The 26300-nt window shown below is 36.6% G+C and overlaps 2 protein-coding genes across 2 annotated transcripts; both read left to right on the forward strand.

The window, feature by feature from the left end:
* The first annotated feature begins 1147 nt into the window (after nt 1-1147).
* On the forward strand, nt 1148-2295 carry LOC121873765. Its single transcript, XM_042377466.1, has 2 exons — nt 1148-1726; nt 2173-2295. Exons 1-2 carry the CDS (start codon nt 1478-1480, stop codon nt 2287-2289), a joined length of 366 nt encoding a protein of 121 aa, XP_042233400.1. The 5' UTR covers nt 1148-1477; the 3' UTR covers nt 2290-2295.
* A 164-nt stretch (nt 2296-2459) lies between these two features.
* Nucleotides 2460-24893, forward strand: LOC121874000 (glutamate receptor 2-like). The gene is made up of 6 exons (XM_042377877.1): nt 2460-2636; nt 2806-3042; nt 3855-4117; nt 21299-21436; nt 22936-23122; nt 23814-24893. Exons 1-6 carry the CDS (start codon nt 2565-2567, stop codon nt 24072-24074), a joined length of 1158 nt encoding a protein of 385 aa, XP_042233811.1. The 5' UTR covers nt 2460-2564; the 3' UTR covers nt 24075-24893.
* Nucleotides 24894-26300: the final 1407 nt, after the last annotated feature.

The following is a 26300-nucleotide window of genomic DNA, read 5'->3' on the forward strand; positions in this document are numbered from 1 at the left end:
TATATATATATATATATATATATATATATATATATATATATAAATCTAACTCGTTTCTTTCAGGAGCATGAAGTGGGATATTATTACCCCTTATTAGAGGTAACCTTAACACATAACGAAATACTAATAAACATTCCACTAAAATCACAAAAGATTTATAATACTTGGCATTTGGAACCATTTCCATTAAAGGCAAATGAAGATCTTTTGATTCCAAACAAACAAACTGGACTAATATTTGTTTCAGAAGATTTTTCGTTAGTTGCAGTGACTAAGCCTGAAGTCCTGAATCATTGTAAATCAACATACTTACACTTGCATATATATTCTGCTTATGCTTTTGCGTTTCACACGGGCTGCTGAGGCTACATTTGAATTAGCTATTATACAAACTAATGCCTCTACAGCTCTACAACAATGTGAATTCACTCCAATACCATATAGGTTAGTGTTTCCCGCATATGTCAATAATATGTAATATCTTTACTTCCTAAATCAAACCAGTGTGATACTTATGTGCCTCGATGTAGTTAAACATTTAGTAGCGGAAGGTTATCATGTAGCACCGGACTATTGTGACATTAGCAGTAATGCAATCATGACCTTGCCATCATCTTGCATTTGTCACAAATATTACTTCTGAACTGGTACCCATACCATTTTTCCTGAATATAAATTTCAGCAGTCTTCATATTGTATCGGTTAAGCTTAAACTTCTTCCTTATATTAATGAAACACAATTTACTGACTTACCGGATTCTCTTCCTTTATATTTATCTTCCTGTATAATCCTACCTGTTTTCATTATACCTGTCATCATATTTATCAGTTCCTTGAGTGTTATGATAATTTGTTACAGAAATATTTCTTCTTGGTACAAAGTAATTTATAAGAGGATTTTTCGGAAGGAATTGCAAAAAGAAAACGTTTAGCTAAAGCACACTTTATTGTAACAAGGTTAGGTACACCTCGGTTTTAAACCCAGAGGTCTCGGCTGGAGGTGGCCGAGCAGTGTAATAGCACCCTTACATGGTATAAAAACTGATCCAAATGTATAACCATAAATTATTCACTAAGTTATTCAACCATGCCTCAGTTAGTGGCATTAAACACGGCTGAGGCTGTAGTTCCTTCAAAGGGCGGGGGAAGGTCAACCAAACCCTAACACCTGGTCCACTCAACTTTCTCACTTCATAGTGACAGGAGAGAGAGCAGAGACTTATCACTATTCAACGAGTGAACACCTCACTTCAGTGTTCTCCATAAGTGTACACAATACACTTCCCCTGGTAGAGAATACATGATATATTCTCAACAAAACTAAATACCTCTGTTTATAGTATGTTTTCTACAATGAAAAAAAGAACAGAAAAGTGTCTACATCAATCCTGCCATTTAAGAGTTCCAGTACTAATTTAAAGCAATTAATGTAATACCAAAAGAGCTATTACAAGGTCACTCTCACATAATTTCTACCATGTTGACATCAACAGCTGCGACAGGTGTCTTGGTGTATGACGATGGTGGTGGTGAGCGACGACCCAGCCTTCCTCGCCGCCTTCGCCGAGTGGTCCCTCAAGGGCCGCCTCCTGGTGTGGTCGACGAGGCTCCTCGTCGTCACACACCTGCCCCTCTCGGAGGTGCGAAACCTCCTGACCTCCCATTGGATTTTCTCTATGATGAACACCACGTTGGTTATCTTGGAACAGATGTTAAGGCAACCCAGGTAAGGTGTGATGGGATTGCTGGTGTTGATACCGGTAATAGACAAATTAGAACCACCAAAAAACACTTTGGAAAGGACAATTCTAATAAGTGCGTTTTGCATTGATAAACATAAATACGATATAATTTTCAGTAAATATACTTCTCATCCTAAATTTCAGCAAAGAATGAAACATTGAACTCGTATTAATTTAAGTAACCACAATATGTAAATTTGTGTGGAACCTAAACAAGCACTTTTTTCTCTCTTTTTTTCGCAAAAAACAAACAAACATTCTTTGGTTATATTAATCACAATCATTGAAGTTTGACGACCAAAATTAAAAGAAGTATTTTTTTTAAATACTGTACTGTACTGTACTGTACTTAATATATTCAAAATATGTTTTGATATTAACACATGCGAATTACCGTCTCCTCATTTAATATTGTGTATTTAATTTCAAGTTTCAGTGTGTATGTCAACCTCCCGTACACAATGTTTGGGGCCAGAATAGTGAGAACGGCATTCTGGACGACGAATCGTGGCCTGGTACTGATAAACAAATTCCACCTTTTCCCTGATAAATTCAGCAAGTATGTATATAATTATGAGTTAAACGTTTGTTACATATATCTGGAGAAAATAAGTCGCTTACAATATTCTGTATTTTTCTTTAATTCCTGTCAATGATCGTTTTGACAAGTGAACAAAGATAAACAATTTACATGACTCTTTATGCAGTTTTCATAAAGCCTGTATAAATGTGACGGCATTGTCATATCGACCATACTGGAGTGTAGAGGAAGAAGAGCACTTGGATGGTACTACCATTAAGAGTTACTCAGGCAGTGACGCCATGCTACTGAAGACCATTGCCCACGCCCTCAACTTTACTTTCCGTGTTCTTCCTGTCTCTTCTTGGGATCAGGTGTGTTGTCACCTTCTACGTTTCCTCCTTAATAACAAACGCCTAAGACTACAGTACTTACCTAAACTCATTATTTTTTATAATAAAAAATGAAACCGTGTGTCGAATTAGTTAAATGAAATATTAACAACGCAATTTAATCTCGAATTCTGTATATTTCTCTTTATAGGTCACAGGTTTGGTGACGGGGAGAGAGTCCTTGATGGCCACAGTGTATCATACAATATTACCACAACGCAGTCTTCTATATGATTACACATATGCCTACGAGCATGTGTTTATGCACTTCACAATGGCCAAACCTTTGCTCAGCTCCAATTGGCAAAGTCTGTACGACCCTCTGGCAGACGAGGTGTGGGTTTCAATCCTCGTGGTCCTTTTCCTGGTGTCGTTGCTGCTATATACGGTATGCACGTTTGGATGCTCTTGTGTGTTATGGTGTGCATATAGGAATACTTTTGTTTATTGTGTTATTTATACACAGAGAGTGGTTAGAAATATTTAAAGTATGTCTTGACTTTGACCCAATGAGTGGGTTTCCTTTTACCTAAATGAAATAGCCTGGCGTTATCCAGAATAAAACACCTAACTGCGACATTACCCCTTAAAAGTTAACACAAACTCTACTTAACATGAATTGAAGACGATCATGGTATTAGGTTTTTTAATATATACAGTAATTATACTCAGTGGCTACCTTCATATAATATGATTCTCGCTCTTACGTTCTAAGAACTGCTCTTAATAACATGTTTCATCATAGTTGGAGTATGTGTATAATGGTAATAGTCAGCATCACTCATGATATGGGAAACTTGTTGAACAACGATTTCTGTCACTTATAATATCCCCAATGGAAATTTTTATGCCATTACTAGTTAATAAAAATGTCCTATATTTTTACTAATTTTCACAATAGAGATAATGAATCTATAGTAAAACTTCATATAGTTACGTTGTAGATAAGAACTGTGTATCATGAGTAACATATGGAGAGCATATACATGTATGAAGAATAAAATATAAAATGTGTTCATTGTAAACGACAATAGGGACGTATTTCTAATATTACGAATGTTGTCTAAGTATATGTTCCACGGAGAAGTAAACCATTAACGGTGATTGGTAAACGCTCATTGTTAGTACACGGAATCCACCAAGATGAAAGTGTATGAACTGGTGGAAAGTAAAACACGGATTAATCTTATTTATCAGCAGATTGCACGACTAGCGCATAGAAGACAATTTGATAACAAAATTAATGCCGGAGACGCAGCTCACATAGCTATTGGAACTTTGCTGGCCCAGAGTGTCAACAAATACCTTTTGAGCAGCTCGAGCCAGGTGTTGGTGGCGGCTTGGTTGGTATTCGCCTTCATCGTGGGGACGGCTTACCGCGGCAACCTCACCGCCGCCCTCACACTGCCCAAGTACCCGCCCAGACCAGAGACTCTAGAGCAACTCGTCAGGGTCGCAGACAAGTAATAATATTCTTTTGATATCACACACACACACACACACACAATGTTCAACAATTTCACAAATCTCAACATTTCGATGGTTAATCAATGTCACCTGATGACAATCAACTAAGTGAAACCTTAGGAAACGTGTGTTACCTAACTGTGGTTAATTATGAGAATATCTAGGGATAATATAAAAATAAAGCAAGAAGACTGGTAGAGAGGTTAAATGCAGATATATTTGATTAACTTAAGAAAACAAATATATTCAAGGTGCCATTAAACTAAATAGGGATAATTGCCGATTATATATAACCTCTTTGTATCTATGTTTTAGGAAAGTTCTGACTGGCCATAAACGATCATGTAAATCATAAAAATGCACATATAGGTAAATTTTCATACAGAACCTAACCTAACGTGACCTATTCTGCCCTAACCTAACCTTAGCAATTTACTTTACGTACAATCTTTCAATCTTATGATAGTAAATGACGCTTTAATGACAAAAATTTTTACCACGTAAAAATTAATTTCGCTTCAGTTGTAGCTATAAAAACAAAAAGTTATCCCTACTCCGAAAATCTTCAGTTGCCTTCAAGACTTAACCGGTATCTTTCTCTATATATCGTGTGTGTGTGTGTGTGTGTGTGTGTGTGTGTGTTTGACACTAAATAGGGAAAACTGCCGCTTCGGCCTTTAAAACCAAGTGTAGTTTTTGGAGAATAAGGATACATGTTTGTCTCTACTGCTATAACAAAATATATAAAGCGTCGTTTACTATCATAAAAATGCAGAATTTTACCTTAAGTTACTTAGGTTAGATTATGTTAGGTTAGGTTAGGTTACGTTACGTTAGGTTAAGTTAATTTAGGTTAGGTTAAGTTAAGTTAGGTTATATTAGGTTTCATATGAAACCTACGTGATCATTTCTTGCCAGTCAGAAATTTTCCCCAAAAGATTAAAACATAAAAATCATCACTAATCGGTATTGTTTGTATATGGAATGCCACGTGATATATGGACTGATATGCAGATATGCTGATAACCATGTAGGAAACAAGAATACACGAAATTCCCAAGGGCTTTCGTGTAATTCTCATCTTAAGGGGTGAATACAGTCTGTACTCACTCCTGAAGACGTGAATTACACGAAAGCCCTTGGGAATTTCGTGTATTCTTGTTTCCTATGTGGTTATCAGCATATACATGTATCACGCGTCCCAGCAGTGATTTATTGACACACACATACACACACACATATATATATATATGTGTATATATATATATATATATATATATATATATATATATATATATATATATATATATATATATATATATATATATATATATATATATATATATATATATATATTAGACCTAGAATTAACAAATAAAGAAAACATTATCAGAGATATCACAATAGGGGAAAAACTAGGGAACAGTGATCACAGAGAAATCAGGTTCACCCTAAATTGGGGATCGAAAAACAATGACAATATGGTCAGAGTCCCAGACTTTCGATCGGCGGTTTATGAGGGGTTAAGAGGGTACCTGGGTGAGGTCACCTGGGAACAGTCAGGTCAGTCCCCCGGTAGGAACGGGTGAGGTCACAGGCGACACAACAATTGATCATGACTATAATATATTTACTAGTATACTTTGTAAAGCACAAGAACAATATATACCATGCATAAAAATTTGGTGGATGGTCAAAAAACTTAAACATGACATAGGAATAAAGAAAGGAATTTATAAGAAATTAAAGGGATGGGAGGAACTTCTCGGAGATAGGTATAATGAATTTTCGAGGAATGTTAAGAACAATGTAAGGAAGGCAAAGAGGGACTACGAAATCAGGATAGCAAGAGAATCCAAGGCGAATCCCAATGCATTTTTCCAGGTATATAGGACAAAGGTCAAGGACAAAGTGGGAACTTTAAAGTCAGAGAGAAGGGAAGTGATCGATGATTGTGAGAAAATAAGCAAAGCATTAAACAGCTACATCTTATCGGTTTTCACAGAAGAAGTTCACAAGGATATGCCAGAGGTGGAATTGATATTTAGGGGAATGAAGAAAAGAAAGTAAAGAATATCGCTATCAGAAAAGAGGATGTTCTTAAGAAGATAAATAAATTAAAGATGACAAAATCTCCAGGGCCAGATGAAATTTTTCCTTGAGTTTTGAAAGAGTGTAAGGAACAGATTAGCGGACCCCTCGTAAATTTATTTACAAAATCATTAGACACGGGAGTTGTGACAGACTCGTGGAAACAGGCAAATGTAGTAACTATATTCAAAAAGGGAAATAGAGCATCAGCGTCAAATTACTGGCCGATTAGTTTTGACGTCAGTAGTGGGGAAATTTCTTGAATAAATTATAGCAAATAGCATCCGATCGCATTTAGAGAAAACAAATTAATCTAGGACTCTCAACGTGGGTTTATAAAGAGAAAATTGTCGTACAAATGTGCTGACGTTTTGTAGGAAAGTCTTCGAGGTAGTAGATAATGACGAGAATAACGATGCTATTTACTTAGACTTTAGCAAAGCGTTTGACAGAGTACCGCATCAGAGGCTTCTGAGAAAAGATAAGGCTCATGCTATCGGGGGGAAAGTTTTAAATTGGATAAAATCATGGCTCTCCGATAGAACAAAGGGATCAGCGTAGATGGTGTTAATTCTGAGTGGGCCTGTGTAACAAGTGGGGTTCCCCAGGGGTCAGTACTGGGCCCACTCTTGTTCATAATCAACATAAACGATCTAGATACCGGGATCAGCAGTGCAATAAGCAAGTTTGCGGATGACACCAAAATAGGGCGGCAGATTAATTTAATTCAGGGCAAGATGCAAATGCACTAGAGGAGGATTTAAATAAACTGCAGGAATGGTCAGAAAATGACAAATGAAATTCAGCACCAGCAAGTGCAGCGCACTTAACATTAGGAGATTAAATACTGTAAATGTATACAGCCTTAATATCATCAACCTAGAGAAGTCGATTTGTGAAAGAGACTTAGGGGTACTTGTAAGCCCGGACCTACGCCCTAAAAAACAGTGCGTTAATGTTCGAAATAAGGCAATTGAGTATTAGGTTTTATATCTAGAAGTGTAAGTAATAAGAGAGCAAAGGTCATATTGCAACTATATCTTGCGCTAGTCATGCCACACCTGGATTATGCGGTTCAGTTTTGGTGCAGTTATTATACAATGGATATCAATTCACTGGAGTCGGTGCAGCGAAGAATGACGAAAATGATTCCGGGACTTCGAAACCTTCCATATCAAGATAGGTTAAAAAAAAAAATTGCATTTCTTAGAAAGTCGAAGTATTTAAGTGGGTGAAAGGAGTCAATAAAGGAGATATAGATAAGGTTCTTACAATATCCGAGCAGGATAGGACTCGTAGCAACGGATTTAAGTTGGAGACGTTTAGGTTTCGGAGGGAGATAGAACACAAGAACATAAGAAAATAAGGAGTCTGCAATAGGCCGGTTGGCCTGTCCATGGCAGCTCCTGTCGAAAGTTACTACCACTCTCTATCATCCATGAATCTATCTAGCCTCCTTTTGAAACTTTCCAGAGTTCCCGCACTTACTACAAAGTTGCTAAGATTGTTCCACTCGTCCACCACTCTATTTGTGAACCAGTTTCTTCCTATCTCCCTCCTAAACCTAAACTTATCCAACTTGAATCCGTTGCTCCGAGTCCTATCCTGCTCGGATATTATAAGAACTTTATCTATATCCCCTTTATTGATTCCTTTCACCCACTTAAATACTTCTATCATATCTTCCCGCACTTTTCGTCTTTCTAGGGAATGCAAGTTAAGTTTCTTTAACCTATCCTGATATGGAAGGTTTCTAAGTCCCGGAATCGTTTTTGTCATTCTTCGGTGCACCGACTCTAGTGAATTTATATCCATTCTATAATAGGGGCACCAGAACTGAACCGCATAATCGAGGTGCGGCCTGACTAGCGCAAGGTATAGTTGCAATAAGACCTCTGCACTCTTGTTACTTACACTTCTAGATATAAAACCCAATACTCTGTTTGCCTTATTTCGAACACTAACGCACTGTTTTCTTGGCCGTAGGTCCGGGATTACAAGTACCCCTAGGTCTCTTTCACAAGTCGACTTCTCTCGGTTGATGTTGTTAAGGTTGTTGTTAAGGAAATGGTTCACTTGTAGGGTGGTGGACGAGTGGAACAAGCTTAGCATCTTTGTAGTAAGTGCTGGAACGCTGGAAGGTTTTAAAAGGATGCTAGATAGATTCATGGATGATAGAGAGTGGTAGTAGCTCTCGACAGGAGCTGCCATGCACAGGCCAACCGGCCTATTGCAGACTCCTTATTTTCTTATGTTCTTATATATATAATAATCACACATAGAGGAAAATGGACAACACGAAGCTCCAAAGTGCTTTCGTGCAAATCACATCTTCAGGGAGTAGCTAATAGAAAGGCAAATATGTAGAGTAAAGGAGTGTGAAAGCAAGTCTCTAGGGACGGTAGGTGTCGTCCATACTTGGGTCACTAAGTATTTACTCAATCCTTTGCTTAATGACAAAATTATCCAATTTCTCCATGCCATTACAGATTCAGTATGTTTAATGAGACAAGATTCCTTAATGTTCCTATTCATACTTTAATTGATATACCTGTACAAGGTAAAATTGAGGAGGCATTATCCCAGTCACTGCAATGAATTTTATCTCTCATATGAATGAAGCAACACATTGGATTACTGGCCTGTCCTAACACTATATTTAAGCTGCTTGAGTCTAGTTCTAAGACCTTTGCCCGTTTGCCCTAAGTAGAACATACTACATTCTTTGCAGCCACCTACATGCTTGGAGAATTCTTAATTAACATTTGCTGTAAAGTACAGTTGCCTCTGAAGATGTCTTGAATAAAGACGAAAGCTAAGGTGCTCCGTTGTTTCCATTTTCCCGTGTGATTTTATCAAGATATATATATATATATATATATATATATATATATATATATATATATATATATATATATATATATATATATATATATATATATATATATATATATATATATATATATATATATATATATATATATATATGTATATATATTGTTACATCCTTCACACCCTCTTCTAGAAATCACTAGAGGATGTATAGTCAGCCCATAGGCCCATTGTATCAGAACATAAGAAGATAATAATGGAGGAAACTGCAGCGGGCCTATTGGCCCATACTGGGCAGTCCCATTTACACCAAGCCCCTGTTGAAAAATATTTATTCAGATTATTGCTCATTTCTCTGTCGTTATCAGTTAGCTCACCGGTATCTGACTGTATAGGTCCAATCTATTCTCGTTTTTTAGTTTGATACATTTGATAGAATCCCATGGGGTTTGACTTCGCTTCCCTTGCTATCTTCAGCTCATTATTCCTCTTGGCTTTTCTTATCTCGGTCTTAACCCTACCGGCCAATACCTTATAGTAATCTCGAAGGTAAACTTCACCCCGATTTATTCTCCTACCTACAGCATTTCTTTGCTCAATAATGTTCTTTAAATAATTATTTATTCATTTAGGGTCATTGTTTGATCTAAGTTTTTTGTATGGTATGTTCTGCCTTTGTGCATTAAGTAACTCATTATTTAAATTGTCGTGGAACTCGGCAACCTCAGATCTCGTTATCAGGTCAATCTCAACCGGCAGGTCTCCAGGTAGGGTGAGGTCACTCCCCCTCTGTGGGTACATTGAGTGAGGTCACCTCATGTGAGATCATGTAGTTCACCCCCAAGCATGATATCCCCTCTCTCAACTGCCTCTTTAAACTATCAAAGTTTGCCCTTCTGAAATGTGGGACTTTTATGAAATTTTCCTTACGGCTGTCCTGAAATTCTAACTGGAATCTTATTTCTTTGTAATCGCTGTTTGCAAGTTCGTTCCCTACCTGGACATTCCTAATGAGGTTTTCTCTGTTTGACGGAACTAAATCAAGTATATTATTACCCAGGGTGGGTTCGGTTATATGTTGACTTAGGAAACAGTCCTGGATTGTTTCAAGAAAATCCTCTGATTCTGAGTTATCTGTAAGGTTAGTCCAATCTATTTGGCAAAAGTTAAAGTCGCCTACCATACAGACTTTGCTATGTATGGAAGCCCTGCGCTTTTCGTCCCAAATAAGTTGTTCAATAACTCTATCAAGATTAGGAGGTCTAATATTACTCCTGTGACTAATTTTTCCCTACCATCGATAAATTCTATCCAAATTGTTTCTGTATTCCGCTCAGTTTTGATATCCTTTTTATCAACTGTATAAATCAAAGGTTAGAGATACAATAGGTCCCCTTAAAACTACGACAGGAGAAATGACTGATGATGAATTAGAAATGTGTAGTACGTTAAATAGTCATTTTCGCTCCGTATTCACAAATGAAAACCTAGCACAGTTTCCAGAAGTTCATAAGGTATATAACGACAGTATAGAAAATATGTTGATGAATATCAATATTACTAGTAACGATGTGCTTAAAGTAATTAACAAACTGAAGCCTCATAAATCGCCTGGTCCAGACGAGGTATATGCTAGAATATTAAAAGAATGTAGAGATGAGTTGAGTAATCCATTAGCAGGTTTTTTAATAAGTCATTAGAATCGGGCCTAGTGCCAGAAGCTTGGAAACTTGCAAATGTAGTTCCGATTTTCAAAAAGGGTGATAAATCAACAGCATCAAATTACCGTCCCATTAGTCTCACGTCAATCATAGGCAAGTTGCTAGAGTCAATTATTGCTACAAAAATCAGAAGCCACCTTGAAACATTCAACTTAATTCATTCTTCTCAGCACGGGTTCACCCAGGGACGTTCTTGCCTCACAAATTTGCTTAGCTTTTTCTCAGAAGTATATGAAGAGGTAGATAATGATAAGTCATATGATATAAGTTATTTAGATTTCAGTAAAGCATTCGATAGAGTCCCTCATGAGAGATTGATAAGGAAGGTAGAAGCACATGGAATAGGTGGATCAGTATTAAAATGGATTAGGTCATGGTTAACTGGTAGGAAACAAAGAGTCAGCATAAATGGATTAAAGTCAGACTGGGGTGCTGTCAAAAGCGGAGTTCCCCAGGGATCTGTATTAGGCCCTCTGCTGTTTGTTATATTCATTAATGATCTTGATTTAGGCATAACTAGTAGGATTAGTAAATTTGCAGATGATACCAAAATGGGGGAGAGTGATAAATTCAGACAGTGACTTTGAACACCTTCAAAGAGATCTAGATACCTTACATGAGTGGTCAGTAGACTGGCAAATGAATTTTAATACTGATAAATGCAAGGTACTACAGATAGGGAAGACGAATACAAACGTTAAGTATAAACTAGGTAACACGGAAATAGAAAACTCAGTTTGTGAAAAAGATCTAGGTGTATTTGTTAAACGACTTGAAACCTAGAAAACAATGTATTAGCGTTCGCAACAAGGCAAACAGGATTCTTGGGTTCATATCTAGGTCTGTGAGTAACAGAACTGCTGACGTTATCTTGAAACTTTACCTAGCATTAGTGAGGCCACACATGGATTATGCGGTTCAGTTCTGGTGTCCTTATTATAGAATGGATATAGATTCTTTGGAGAGAGTACAAAGAAGAATGACAAAAATGATCCATAATATTAGAAACCTTCCATATGAAGAAAGACTGAAAAGCTTAGGCTTACATTCATTAGAGAGGCGTAGAGTTAGGGGAGATATGATAGAGGTGTACAAGTGGGTAAGTGGGATTAACAAGGGTAAAATGGAAGATGTTCTGAAGCTCAGTAATAACGAAATAACTAGAACAAATGGCTTTAAATTAGATAAATTCCGATTCAGAAAGGATATAGGCAAGCACTGGTTTGGTAATAGAGTTGTGGATATGTGGAATAGGCTACCGAGTGCTATAGTAGGATCGGGGACGCTAGGGAGCTTCAAGACGAAGTTGGATAGGCACATGGAAGTGCTGGGATGGGTGTGAAAGGGATCTGCCCTGTATGGGCCAGTCGGCCTCCTGCAGTATCCCACTTTCTTATGTTCTTATGTTCTTATGTTCCTAATTTATTTCACACTTCAGATAATCCCTGACATAGATTGCTACTCTTCCTCCTTTCCTAATCTGCCTATCATTGTGAAATAATTTGTAATCTGCAATTTGGTACTCGACAGGTTACTCACGTGATTCTAGGTTTATCCATGTTTCGGTGAATGCTATTATATCGATTTTTTCGGTACATACCAAGGCCCTAATATCATCCATTTTGTTTCTCATTCTTCTACTGTTTGCATAGTAGTCATTTAATTTAGTCGTGTTCTGAGTCCTCTCTTGTCGCATTTAGGTTTTAACTCTCTGCCTAATATAGTTTTGTCATAATTCCTAGCACTCTTTCCCTGTAACCTTTCACTTTGTTTTCTCGCTTCCACTGCAGTCTCCTCCACCCCGTGCTCATATGTTCCTCTAACAGTTTAAAGACTTCGACATCTTTTGAACTGCCCTCTCGAGAGACCCAGCCAGGGTTGCCACCAAATCCCTAGACAGATGCACCCCATCCGTAGCATAAAGGTTCCTTTCTGCCGTAGAAGTTGGCCCTGTTGTCAATGAATGGGACTGATATTGACTTGCAATATCTGTCAAGACGACCGTTGACACCAACTGCCCTTGACAACCATTCATTGCCAACTCTCCTTCCAGGCAGGACACCACATATGATAGACCTAATACGTTCTATAGCTGTCTTGAACTTATCAAGAAGCTCCTCACTCCTACACCAGCCAATATCATTGCCTCCTGCACTAAGGCAGATAATGGGTTTGTTCCCATTACCAGACAAGATATTGTCCATCCTGTCAACTATATCCCCCACCCCAGCTCCTGGCAAGCACACCCTCATCCTACTTTTATCTTTTCCACAAAAAGCTCTGTCCATGTACCGTACCTGGGAATCGCCAACAATCAAGATTTTTGTACCTTCCTTGTCAGCCCAGGCCCTGACTATACTAACGTCCAATTCATCTATCAAGACTCTGAAATAACAGCTTCTGTTAACAGAGAGATTAAATGTTAAACACAGACCCTTACCTTATTTCTGGCTAACAGTCTCCTGACAGCTGACAGGTGTTAATTTTAAAACCACTGTTCTTCTTAAAGCTTGTTTAATCAAAACACAGCTTTAAACATTACAACAAAATATATTTAACGACAAAATATAATGAATATGTGCTCTCCATCTATGCACATACAAAAAGGCCACAAATCAATTCACTCAAAATAATGTTATCTCCACCAAATACAATGCTCTCTCACTACTACAATACTCTTTAGACTATAATGAACATATTACACTTTAGTTAACACCATAATTATCCATGATTGCCCAGATAATAATAGATAAATATGCACCACACAAGCTTGACCCTCCTATCCTCTTCAACCTAGGTACAGGGAGAGCGTCGCCAAAACAAAAATATTCTAATACTTTCTTGTTTCATCAACATATAATTTATAATTCTTCTTATACTTCACACCTGCTTCTTACAGTCTCTCATAACTGTACAAAAAACAAAAATATATTCTACAAAGTTTACATAATGAAACAAATACTATTATACATACTAATATAAAAATAATCAAGACCTTTTAAAAGTCATTTCCATACGCTTGCAATTTCGATTCTAAAGAAAAACGGGACACAATAGAAACTAAATAAAATGGGTAACTGAAACAAATATTGAGGGAAAGGGGAGATGACCGTAAACATCCCCCTCCCAATAGAGGAATGAGTCAGCCGCAGGATGACACATGACTAATTGGAATACGGGATAGAGTATCAGCCATGACATTCAACTTTCCTTTCGCATGTTTAATAATCACATCATAATCATGTTACAACAGATTCCACCTTGTTAAACGTTGGTTTATATATTTAACTTTGTGCAAAAATACAAGGGGATTGTGATCCGTAAACACTTGGATCGGTATGCCTGACCCCCTCAAATCAAAATCAAAATGGGTCAAACTTAAAATCAATGCCAACGTTTCTTTCTCAAATGTACTATAGTTTTTCTAATACAAAAGAAACTTCTTTGAAAAATATCAAATAGGATAATCAACATCATCTTCCTCTTGCATTAAAACTCCACCAATTCCATAATCACTAGCATCTACATACAATTTAAATGGTGGATCATAATTTGCAGTAGAAAGTATGGGTGGACTTATAAGTATCTGTTTCAATTTTTTATAAGCTTCATCACAATCAACACTCCACACAAATCGGAGTTTCTTTGACAACAGATTGGTTAATGGTAAAGCAAAGGTTGAAAAGTTTTTACAACACCTACGATAATATCCACTCATACCCAGAAATCATAATAATTCTCTTTTATTTGTAGATGCAGGAAATTTCACAATACTTTCCACCTTAGCATTAATTGGTTTGACACTTCCCTGACCAACAACTTAACCTAGATATTCTACAGTTGCTTTAGCAAATTCACTCTTCACAAGGCTTACAGACAAGTTTGCTTGATTCAATTTGTCAAGTAGTTCTCTAATTAAATACAAATGTTCTTCCCAAGTTTTTGAATACAGTACAATATCTTCTACATACACAGAACAACCTTTAACATCATCCAATACTTGATTAACTATTCTTTGGAAAGTACTACCGCTGTGTTTCATACCAAAGGGTAACACTTTATTCTGATATAAACCATCCATAGTCACAAATGAAGAAATTTCTTTTCTCTTTCAGTCAGTGGTACTTCCTAATATCCTTTCAACAAATCCACCTTAGTTACAAATTTAGCATCTCCTATCTGGTGAACACAATCATCCACTCTTGGAATAGGATATGAGTCAGCTTTGGTTACATTATTTACTTTTCTGTAATCAGTACAAAATCTATATGAAATACCATCAGGTTTAGTCACCAATACACACGGTAAACTCCAATGACTGTTACCTCTTTCAATCATATCATTATCAACCATATACTGTACTACTTTTCTCATTATCTCTCTCATCTTAGGATTCACTCTGGATGGGTGTTGCTTAATGGGTGTTGTATTTTCAACCTCAACATCATGCTGTAATACCCCAGTTCTCCGAGGAACATCAGAAAACAAAGGCCTAAACTCATGTACAATTTGTATGATTTGATTTCTCTTCTCAGTTCTTAAATGATCAAGTTTCTTTTCTAAATTATTCAACACACCTGAATTATTTAAAAGTTTATTTTCACATCTTCCCAACTACATATCTTCACTTTCATCTATCATCTTTTCATCATCAGACCTGACACATACACAATTCACCTTATCATTCACATCATTTTCTATAGAGTTTTTATCATAATATGATTTTATCATGTTTACATGACCCAATTGCTTTGACTTGCATCATCCTGGAGTATTTACAATATAGTTCAATTCTCCTACTCATTTTTCAATCACTCAGGGTCCACAAAATTTGACTTTCAATGGATTTCCTGCTTTTGGCAACAATACCAACACTTGGTCACCAGGCTTGAACTCTCTGCTCCAAGACTTCTTGTAACACCACCTTTTCATATCTTCCTGACTGTCTTTCAAATTTTCTGCAACAATCTCTCTTGCCTTAAACACTCTGTTTTTGAAATTTGATACATACTTCAATAATCCATGAGAATCACTTTTCCCAATCCACTTCTCCTTCAGCATACTTAATGGGCCTCTCACTTCATGTCCATATACCAACTCAAATGGACTAAAATCTGTAGACTCCTGTACAGCATCTCTAATGGTAAATAAAGCTAAAGGCACACCTTCATCCCAATCTACAGGCAATTCCTTACAATACATTATTAAAGTATTTTTTAAAGTCTGGTGGAACCTCTCCACAACTTCTTGGCTTTGCGGGTGATAAGCACTTGACAAATTCTGCATTATATGTAATCCCTTTAATAATTTTTTAAACATTCCTGAAGTGAAATTACTTCCCTGGTCTGACTGAATAATTTCAGGCAGGTTTACCCAGGATAAATATCTCACTAACTCTCTTACAATATTTTTAGAATGTATGCTACGAAATGATACAGTTTCTGGAAATCTGGTAGACACGCACATTATTGTCAACAGATAATTATTTCCGTTCCGTGTTTTAGGCAACGGATCTACACAATCGATTACAATTCTGCTAAAAGGTTTACAAAATGCAAGAATTGGCTTCAGTGGTGCCAGTTGTATAATCTGGTTGGGCTTGCCCACTTTCTGACATACCTCACAAGTTTTACAGTACTCAGATACATTTTTCTTTATATTAGGTCAATGAAATTGAATTAGTAGCCTGTCAGTTGTCTTCCTGACTCACAAATGTCCAGACAAACAAGAATCATGGTATAAAGCAATAAAATGTTCCCTATATTCCTTTGGAATAACAATCTACTTCCTCACCTCCCAATGATCCGATGCTGGAACATCAGCAGACCTCCTCTTTCTCATGAACACACCACTTTGTACACAAAATCCAATTGATACATCACTCTCACCCCCATTTCTCTTAGCTTCACTCCAACATTCCCTCAAACTCTCGTAACTGTTCTGTAACCTTATTAATTCCTCCTTGCCCACAACAAAATCTGGTACTACATCAATTTTTGCTTCTACAGTACACTCCTTATTATTTTCCATTTCTACTGTATTATCTGTGGTCATAACATCCGCTTTACTAAATATATCACCTATTCCCAAAATGTCATCAAAATCTTCTCTTCTCTTTGACATTGCCCTGGTCACAACACAAGCTGGGTACACAATTTCATTATACTGTGTGTCACCATCAGGTTTACACTTCTTTGAATCATCCAACATATCTTCATTTTTCACAACATTGTTCACCTCTACAGTAGCCTCTTCATCAAATGGATTTTCACACATAACAGGCTCTTGGACCACCTTGTCGCCAGTCAAATCATTACCCAATAACACCTCTATTCCACATACGGGAAGTTCAACACTTACCCCAACTTTTACAACGTCACTCACAAATTCACTCTCAAGATTTACATTATGTAATGGGACAGTCATCCTTGACCCTAATCCTCTTAAATTCACTTCTTCACCAGACTAAGACTCAACTGTCCACTCTAATACATTTTTCAAGATGAGTTTGTCCACTAATTTTCTTAATGTCCCTAAACCTTCTCCTGTACACTTCCGGATCCATTTCCACCGTCTTCAACACTGCTTCTTAAACAGCCTCATAATCCACAGACTCTGACAAACTCAGACACACATACGCCTCTCTGGCCTTACCCTTAAATTTACTGTGCACCAATTTTGCCCAGTCACCTTTGTCCCATTCTTTAATAGTTGCAACTTTTTCAAACTGAATAAAGAAGTCCTCAGTTTCTTCTTTCACAAACTTAGGCAAATGATCTATTATCTTTATCTCCATTTCCTCTCCTTATACCTGTTCACTCCTGTACTTTTGATTTCCTTAGTTCTACCTCTTTATTTGCCTGTATCTTCTCCTTTTTTTACCTGTATCTTCTCCTTTTCTACCTGTATCTTCTCCTTTTCTATCTGTATCTTCTCTTTATGTGACTGTATCGTCTCCTTTTCTCCCTGCATCGTCTCCTTTTCTACCTGTATCTTCTCCTTTTCTACCTGTATCTTCTCCTTTTCTACCTGTATCTTCTGCTTTTCTGCCCGTATCGTCTCCTTTTCTCCCTGTATCGTCTCCTTTTCTACCTGTATCTTCTCCTTTTCTACCTGTATCTTCTCCTTTTCTACCTGTATCTTCTCCTTTTCTACCTTTATCTTCTCCCTTTCTACCTGTATCTTCTCCTTTTCTACCTGTATCTTCTCCTTTTCTACCTATATCTTCTCCTTTTCTACCTGTATCTTCTCCTTTTCTACCTATATCTTCTCCTTTTCTGCCTGTATCTTCTCCTTTTCTACCTGTATCTTCTCCTTTTCTACCTGTATCTTCTCCTTTTCTACCTGTATCTTCTCCTTTTCTACCTGTATCTTCTCCTTTTCTGCCTGTATCTTCTCCCTTTCTACCTGTATCTTCTCCTTTTCTACCTGTATCTTCTCCTTTTCTACCTGTATCTTCTCCTTTTCTACCTGTATCTTCTCCTTTTCTACCTGTATCTTCTCCTTTTCTGCCTATATCTTCTCCTTTTCTACCTGTATCTTCTCCTTTTCTACCTATGTCTTCTCCCTTTCTACCTATATCTTCTCCTTTTCTACCTGTATCTTCTCCTTTTCTACCTGTATCTTCTCCTTTTCTACCTATATCTTCTCCTTTTTTACCTGTATCTTCTCCTTTTCTCCCTGTATCTTCTCCTTTTCTGCCTGTATCTTCTCCTTTTCTAAGTGTCTCTTCTCCTTTTCTTCCTGTATCTTCTCCTTTTCTCCCTGTATCTTCTCTTTATTTGCCTGTATCTTCTCCTTTTCTTCCTGTATCTTCTCCTTTTCTCCCTGTATCTTCTCTTTATTTGCCTGTTTCTTCTCCTTTTCTACCTGTATCTTCTCTTTATTTGCCTGTATCTTCTCCGTTTCGTCCTGTACCTTCTTTTTATGTGACTGTATCTTCTCCTTTTCTACCTGTATCTTCTCCTTTTCTACCTGTATCTTCTCCCTTTCTGCCTATATCTTCTCCTTTTCTACCTGTATCTTCTCCTTTTCTACCTATATCTTCTCCCTTTCTACCTGTATCTTCTCCTTTTCTACCTATATCTTCTCCTTTTCTACCTGTATCTTTTCCTTTTCTACCTGTATCTTTTCCTTTTCTGCCTGTATTTACTCCTTTTCTATCTATATCTTCTCCTTTTCTGCCTGTATTTTCTCCTTTTCTACCTGTATCTTTTCCTTTTCTGCCTGTAACTTCTCTTTTTCTACCTGTACCTTCTCCTTTTCTGCCTGTATCTTCTCCCTTTCTACCTATATCTTCTCTTTATCTGCCTGTATCTTCTCCTTTTTTTCTTTGCACCTCTATTTGCATTTTCTTAAATTCAAATTCTAATTTTATCTTCTCCATTGCCACTTGTTCACTTATCTGTTTGTAACCACCACTAAAATTACCAACACCTTCAACTTCCTCCAATATTAACAAAGACAATAATTCATCAATTAACTCTCTCTGCATATCACTTTTGATATATGACCTCAGAGAAATTTCATACCAAGATGCCACCTCACGTAGTTCTTCCTCATTATACTGATACAAAAAGTGAACATCATTGGTTTCCTGAAATTTATCAACATTTCCTGTCATGTTTCCAATTTTTCACAGCAATCACCTCACCTCATAATTTTTATAAGTATTAACACTTAATTGCTTACAGGAACCTCACCAGCACACTACACGAGAGCACAGTAACTAACCTTCAAACACTTCAGTACAGCTTGGTTACACTGAGACAATTAGTATACTTGACTCATTCCTTCCCGGACACAGGCCCCCATGTTACAACCATCACACCCTCTTCTAGGATTCACTAGAGGATGTATAGTCAGCCCATAGGCAAATTATATCAGAGGAGACTCTGAAATAACAGCTTCTGTTAACAGGGAGATTAAATGTTAAAGTCAGACCCTCACCTTATTTCTGGCTAACAATCTCCGGACAGCTGACAGGTGTTTATTGTAATACCACTGTTCCCATTAAAACTGGTTTAATCAAATCACAGCTTTAAACAGTACAACAAAATATATTTAACGACAAAATATAATGAATATGTGTTCTCCATCTACGCGCATACAAAAAGGCCACAAATCAATTCACTCAAAATAATATTATCTCCACCAAATACAAGGCTTTCTCACTACTACAATACTCTTTAGACTATAATGAACATATTACACTTTAGTTAACACCATAATTATCCATGATTGTCCAGATAATAATAGATAAATATGCACCACACAAGCTTGACCCTCCTATCCTCTTCAACCTAGCTACCGGGAGAGAGTCGAATAAACAAAGATGTTCCAATACTTTCTTGTTTCATCAACATATAATTTATATTTCTTCATATACTTCACACCTGCTTCTTACAGTCTTTCATAACTATACAAACAATACAAACATATTCCACATATTTTACATAATGAAACAAATACTATTATAGATACTAATATAAAAATAATCAAAAATTTTTTTTAGTTTTTACCATAAATTTGGAATTTCGATTCTAAAGAAAAACGGGACACAATAGAAAGTAAAAGCAATGGGTAACTGAAACAAATATTGAGGGAAAGCGGAGACTGTAAACAATATATATATATATATATATATATATATATATATATATATATATATATATATATATATATATATATATATATATATATACAAATAAATCACTGTAGGTGCGCGTGATCTAGGTATATGCTGATAACCACAAGGAAGAGAAACACAGGATTCCCAAGCGCTTTCGTGTAATTCACATCTTCAGGGGAGTACAGACTAGTCTGTACTCACCCTGAAATATATATATATATATATATATATATATATATATATATATATATATATATATATATACAGAGAGGTGAGATCAAGTCCCACAATGGTCAGGAATTAGAGTAATGACCCTATATATATATATATATATATATATATATATATATATATATATATATATATATATATATATATATATATATATATCTTCTCCTTAGTCATACTCACCCCTGAAGATGTGAATTACACGAAAGCGCTTGAGAATTTCGTGTTTCTTCTTTCCTTGTGGTTATCAGCATATACTGGATCACAGCACCCACAGTGATTTACTTGCATATATATATATATATATATATATATATATATATATATATATATATATATATATATATATATATATATATATATATATATATATATATATATATATATATATATATATATATTATATATATATATATATATAATATATATATATATATATATATATATATATATATATATATATATATATATCATGTAAATCACAATGAAAGCTAAGGTGCTACGTTGTTTCCATTTTCCCGTGTGATTTTATCAAGATATAAATAATATATACTGTATACACATATATATATATATATATATATATATATATATATATATATATATATATATATATATATATATATATAGAGAGAGAGAGAGACTTTTTCGTGATCCTGATATCCTTACTATAGGGTGACCATGGCTCCTTACGGAGAAGAATTTCGTCAATTCTTCAAACAATCGGATTCTGGTGTGTTCCAGGCCCTCTCAGATATCATGGAAATTGTACCTACTGCTGCTCAAGGACTACGTCGGGCCTCTGAGGAGAGGTAAGGTGTTTATGACAGTTTGCTAAGGCTATTACATTAATTTTCCCGGGTATATATACTAAACTTCTATACTCTACTATCAGTTTTCCCTTAAAATGTTGGCCTATGCTTGTATTGCCACTATACCCCCTAAAATAATGGGAGTGACAACTGCATACCGAATACTATATATAACTATACCCAGTGTTGTACGTTGATTTAACGCCGTCAGTGGACGGCGGCAACTCTTTGTTAACACTGACGCCATCAATTTTTTGGGCAGGTGACGCTAAAAGTGACGCAATCAACTTTTCACCCGAGCGGAGCGACAAGCGTCAATTTGTTCAACTTCTAAAATTTTCGATTTTTCCACGTTCGATTTTCAATTATCTTATTATAAAGACCACCGACAAGGCCATGAGGGAGTTGTTCATCAAATACAACACCCCCATCCCCTCTAGTGCTGCCGTGCAGCGCATGTTCTCCATGGGCAAGGAGCAGCAGAATGAGCGACAAGCATTTTGAGATGCTAGAATTCTTACGGGGGAACAAATGAATAAGTAAAATGATATAATATAAATCATAACAAATGATTAAAAATGAATGAATATTTTTTTAGTTTCCATATGTTACTCCCATACACAGGAGAATACGCATTTCGGGGCTCCATTTGTACGTGACTGAAAACTCGTTGACGCTACGTTTTGACGCTGACGCTAACGGCGTCAATTTGTGAAATCTTTTACGCCCAACCCTGACGGCATCAAATTTCTCGTCCGTTTACGCGGACACTTTTTTCATTGACGCGTACAGCACTGACTATACCATGTTTTTGTTTTTTGTTTTCTTACTACTGTCCAATTCTCTAATCAGAATTTCTGGATAAACTTATCGCACATATTCCCTGTCTAACCCTAAACTTTGTAGTATGATCGTTACTTAATAGGACTGTATTATTCTGATAAATAAAAACAAAATAATTCACTCTATATCAATTGTTAATATCAATTTTTTTCAAGGCATCAAAAAATTTGCTGTTTTTGATCCTAATAAGTAGATATATAATTATCCGTTTTCTCGAAGCTCTTACATTTGAAATCCTTGAGGAAACTATGCCGCCCTTAATTCCTCTTTGCTATATAAATCCATTTTGTTATTCATATATCTCAGTCAGTTTCATGTTTACCTTTATAATATTCATAAAACTTGGAACGTATGTTGTAAAATGTGAACACTCTATGAAATTAACTGGGAAGCTTCCCTCCATTTGCCCACTCGTTTGTTTGTAATTTTTCTGGAAATAGATAAACCATACAAACAAAGATAATTTTTCATGTTTTGCTCAGCTGCCTCAAGTTCTGTTTTAAGAATTGTTAACTTGAGAGGTGCAGACAACGGTGAATAGTCTATAAACATCAAAATCTTCCTTCACTAACACTTAGAAGTACTACTGTATGTTGGAAAGTAGGTAATGCATCATACAGAAAATACATTATACCTTTAAGGTTGTGATCTTTCAGGGAATCTTACATGGACGGGCGTCGCTACCTGGAGCAAATGATCGCTGATCACTTCACAAGGGTGGATGGCAGCACACAAATGTACGTTGGAAGAGAGAGCGTTTTACCGGCCCTCGGAGCGTGGCCCATACCCCACGACGCTCCCTACAAACCCCACTTGGATAAACTTATGCTGTACATCGTCGAGGTGAATAAAGTGTTTGGAGGTGATAAATCATTAAATTCTATGAAACGCTTTGATTTTAATTATAAGGAAAATATTTTACAATTTGAACTTGCATATTTACCTGTACTATAAGTGAGATGGAAGGTCATAATATATTGAAAAAGGAAAGTTTCTTCATCATTCAATTAATTGTCACATTTCCTTTAAAATTGTTATCACCATTTATCGACAAAACTTGGAAACTAAAGTGAAAACTGGGGTTGCAGAGCATTAGGTTTAAGGATAACTTTTAGGATTATTATATTCAGTTCTTGCCGGGACCGCTTGCAGGTTAATGCAAGTTTGCTTCCATGAATATCCCTTTTATTTTAATTGCATGCCTTAACAGAGAAACAAAAAACTATACCAAAGAGTACAACTAGCACGACTAGCTACAGCGATACAGATATGAATGAGATATTAATATGTATTATTGAGAGAGGGTGGAGTCTGAGAAGCTGTAATGATTGTAACAATAGATAAGGCGGTTAATAATGTCATTAGGAAAGAATATGTTCATTACCATCATCATTATCTTAAGGCTCTTAACATTTTATTGGTGGCATTGGAAAGTAAAAAAAAATACCGTTTCAGGAAAAGTATTTTTATGTGTTAGCTTTCCTTATTTAGCTAACATTTTGTCATTAAACAACTAAAAATTCGTATATTCTAGTCCGGATTGTACGAGAAATGGATGGAAGATATGCTGAGCAAAGCCAGGCAAGATAGTCGCGGAAGAAAGCGGGAATACCAAAAGAAGCAAGGCCAGGAGGTGGTCGCTGTACAAGAAGGTGACAAAAGGAATCAAGCGCTGACACTCGTCCACATGCAAGGACCCTTCATACTCCTCCTTTTGGGTCTCTCTTTATCTTGTAGCATCATTTTGACTGAGTTTGTGATAACATTGTTCAGAAAGGAAACAATAAAATATTAGAGCTCTGCGTGTACATGAGAGAGCAATCACATGATGTTAGCTAATAAAATCATCTAGTCCTGATCGAAAGTGACGCTTTACTCTGTGTAATGTTCAGATACAATGGATGTTCGCTCTAACACATCACATTAAAATCAAACTGATGGTGTAAGAAAGATATGAATCACAACACTCTCAAAATTAGCACTGTGACAACCATCACGTTGACGGAACAGCTCCTAACGGCAGTTTCGAATAATTTAAAAACAAAGGAGACTTTAAGAGACCACCAGGAGATCCTTACAGAAAAATATCACCAAAATCCATTAATCGTTCAGTATAAGTAATATTTTTTATATGGCCGCAATAGCTGTCATGTTACATGAGAGAACAATATTAAAACAAGATATATTTTTTGTAAAATTTTCTCAAGATCTTAAAAAACATCCTTGAACACTTTTGATATAAAAGATTTTTGGAAAGACATTGAAACATCAAAAAATATATTGTGGTACATTATCAACACAAGATAATTTGTAGAGGCTCATCAAGAGACTCATTCTGGCATTTACTTTTTTCTAACCACACAGACCAAGACGAAGAAGTTATGATTTTAAAATGTTTAAGTTGGCTTTTATTTTGTTTTACTGGACTGATTAGTGAAATTACTTGAAGACGGAAATCTGTTGCCGGTCATCGCCACAGTAAAAACCTTTCCAGCACCGCCAGACTTCATCAGGAATGATATCACTTGGCAGTTAGCTTCATAAGAACTCGAACTCATCAATACTTGTGAAGTGAAATGACCACTGCTTCCATTCCGTCATTTTGATGGTATTATTTAAGGCTTTAATAATATTCATGTTGTAAATACAAAATATTAAAAAACAAATTATTTTATTTACATTAAAATGATAAAGTTTCAAATACACGATGGCCTTGCAATATTTGCATGTTAAGTTATTCAGTATTATTTGTAAAGTGTGTGTGTGTGTGTGTGTGTAGGGGTGTGTGTGTATGTGTGTGTGTGTGTGCGTGTGTGTGTGTGTGTGTGTAATCATAATAATAATAATAATTAACGGTTTATTGAAAGAGCTTGGCAGCCAGAAGGCTCAAAATATACAGTTACATAATTGGGGAATGGGTTTCGAATTACAAATAATATACAAATAACATAAGTGATATAAATATGATATATAATAACTAGATAGGGAAAAGCTCAGACTACAGGGCATTTCAACATAGTGACAGTGCAAGAAGTAGTATTTACTGGGAGTGAATACAATGGTTTGTTACATGTAATTGATAATTTTGACAATGTTTGGGACTGGGCTGTTCTTTTAGCGATCAGTTCGTGCACATATGGGTTGGATGCGGTTGTGGTGTCGTACAGCAATTCTCGGGCTAGGGATCCCAGGTGTTAGTAGGAGCCGGTGTCGAGGATGGTGCAGAAGCTTCTTACCAAATTTGCAGATGAGGTCGTGGTGATGGTCAGTGAGAGTCGAAAGGGTCAGTGTGTTGAGCGCTTCTTGATATGTGGAGTAGGAAAGGGAGAGAATAATCTTGCATGCCCTCTTTTGCACTTTTTCTAGGTGTTTACGTTGTGTGGCATTTAGGGAGGAAGACCAGGTAGGGGAGGCATAGGTGAGCTTGGGAAGTATGAATGTTGAGTAAACACTGAGGAGCTCGGGTGCAGGAACTCCGAGGGACTTGAGTCGGCGGAGGAGGTGGAGACGGAAACTGGAGGATTTGACAACTTCACTGACGTGTGGTTTCCAATTTAGTTTGTTGTCTATGGTGACGCCGAGGAGCTTCGTGGAATCTACAACCTGGAGTGTGTTCGGACCTAAATTAGTGGAAGGGGGTGGGACAATGTCGGAGGAGAGGTTGATGTGCATAACCATGGTCTTGGTATGGTTGATGGTGACGTGGTTGGTGGTGGCCCAGTTTTTGAGACTGTTCAATAAATCCTGAAGGGAGGTATAGTCGGGAGCAGAACTGTTGACGCTGATCCCAATGGTGGAGTCGTCAACATATTTCCAGCGAGTGGGGGTTTCTCTAAGGGCATTATTGATAAGCATAAGAAAGCCTTGGGGGACGCCACAGGTGAGTGACTGAAAGGTGGAGACAGCCCTCAGAAGCGTACAGCTTGGCGTCGGTCACTGAGGAAGTCTGTGAGCCATGGTATAAGCCTTCTCCGAAGCCCGAGGTCTATAGCTTTGTTGATGATTATATTGTGGTCGACTA

This window comes from Homarus americanus, unplaced genomic scaffold, assembly GCF_018991925.1.
Source record: "Homarus americanus isolate GMGI-L3 unplaced genomic scaffold, GMGI_Hamer_2.0 scaffold25827, whole genome shotgun sequence".
Taxonomy (NCBI): Eukaryota; Metazoa; Arthropoda; class Malacostraca; order Decapoda; family Nephropidae; genus Homarus; species Homarus americanus.

What these genes read in the sequence shown, in the direction of transcription:
- LOC121873765 (XM_042377466.1), top strand. Translation starts at nt 1,478, where the DNA reads ATGTTGACATCAACAGCTGCGACAGGTGTCTTGGTGTATGACGATGGT. An exon ending in CAGATGTTAAGGCAACCCAG is followed by an intron (nt 1,727 to 2,172) that starts GTAAGGTGTGAT and finishes TTTAATTTCAAG; the next exon opens with TTTCAGTGTGTATGTCAACC.
- LOC121874000 (XM_042377877.1), top strand. Translation starts at nt 2,565, where the DNA reads ATGCTACTGAAGACCATTGCCCACGCCCTCAACTTTACTTTCCGTGTT. An exon ending in CTCGTCAGGGTCGCAGACAA is followed by an intron (nt 4,118 to 21,298) that starts GTAATAATATTC and finishes TCCTTACTATAG; the next exon opens with GGTGACCATGGCTCCTTACG. An exon ending in CGTCGGGCCTCTGAGGAGAG is followed by an intron (nt 21,437 to 22,935) that starts GTAAGGTGTTTA and finishes GTGATCTTTCAG; the next exon opens with GGAATCTTACATGGACGGGC.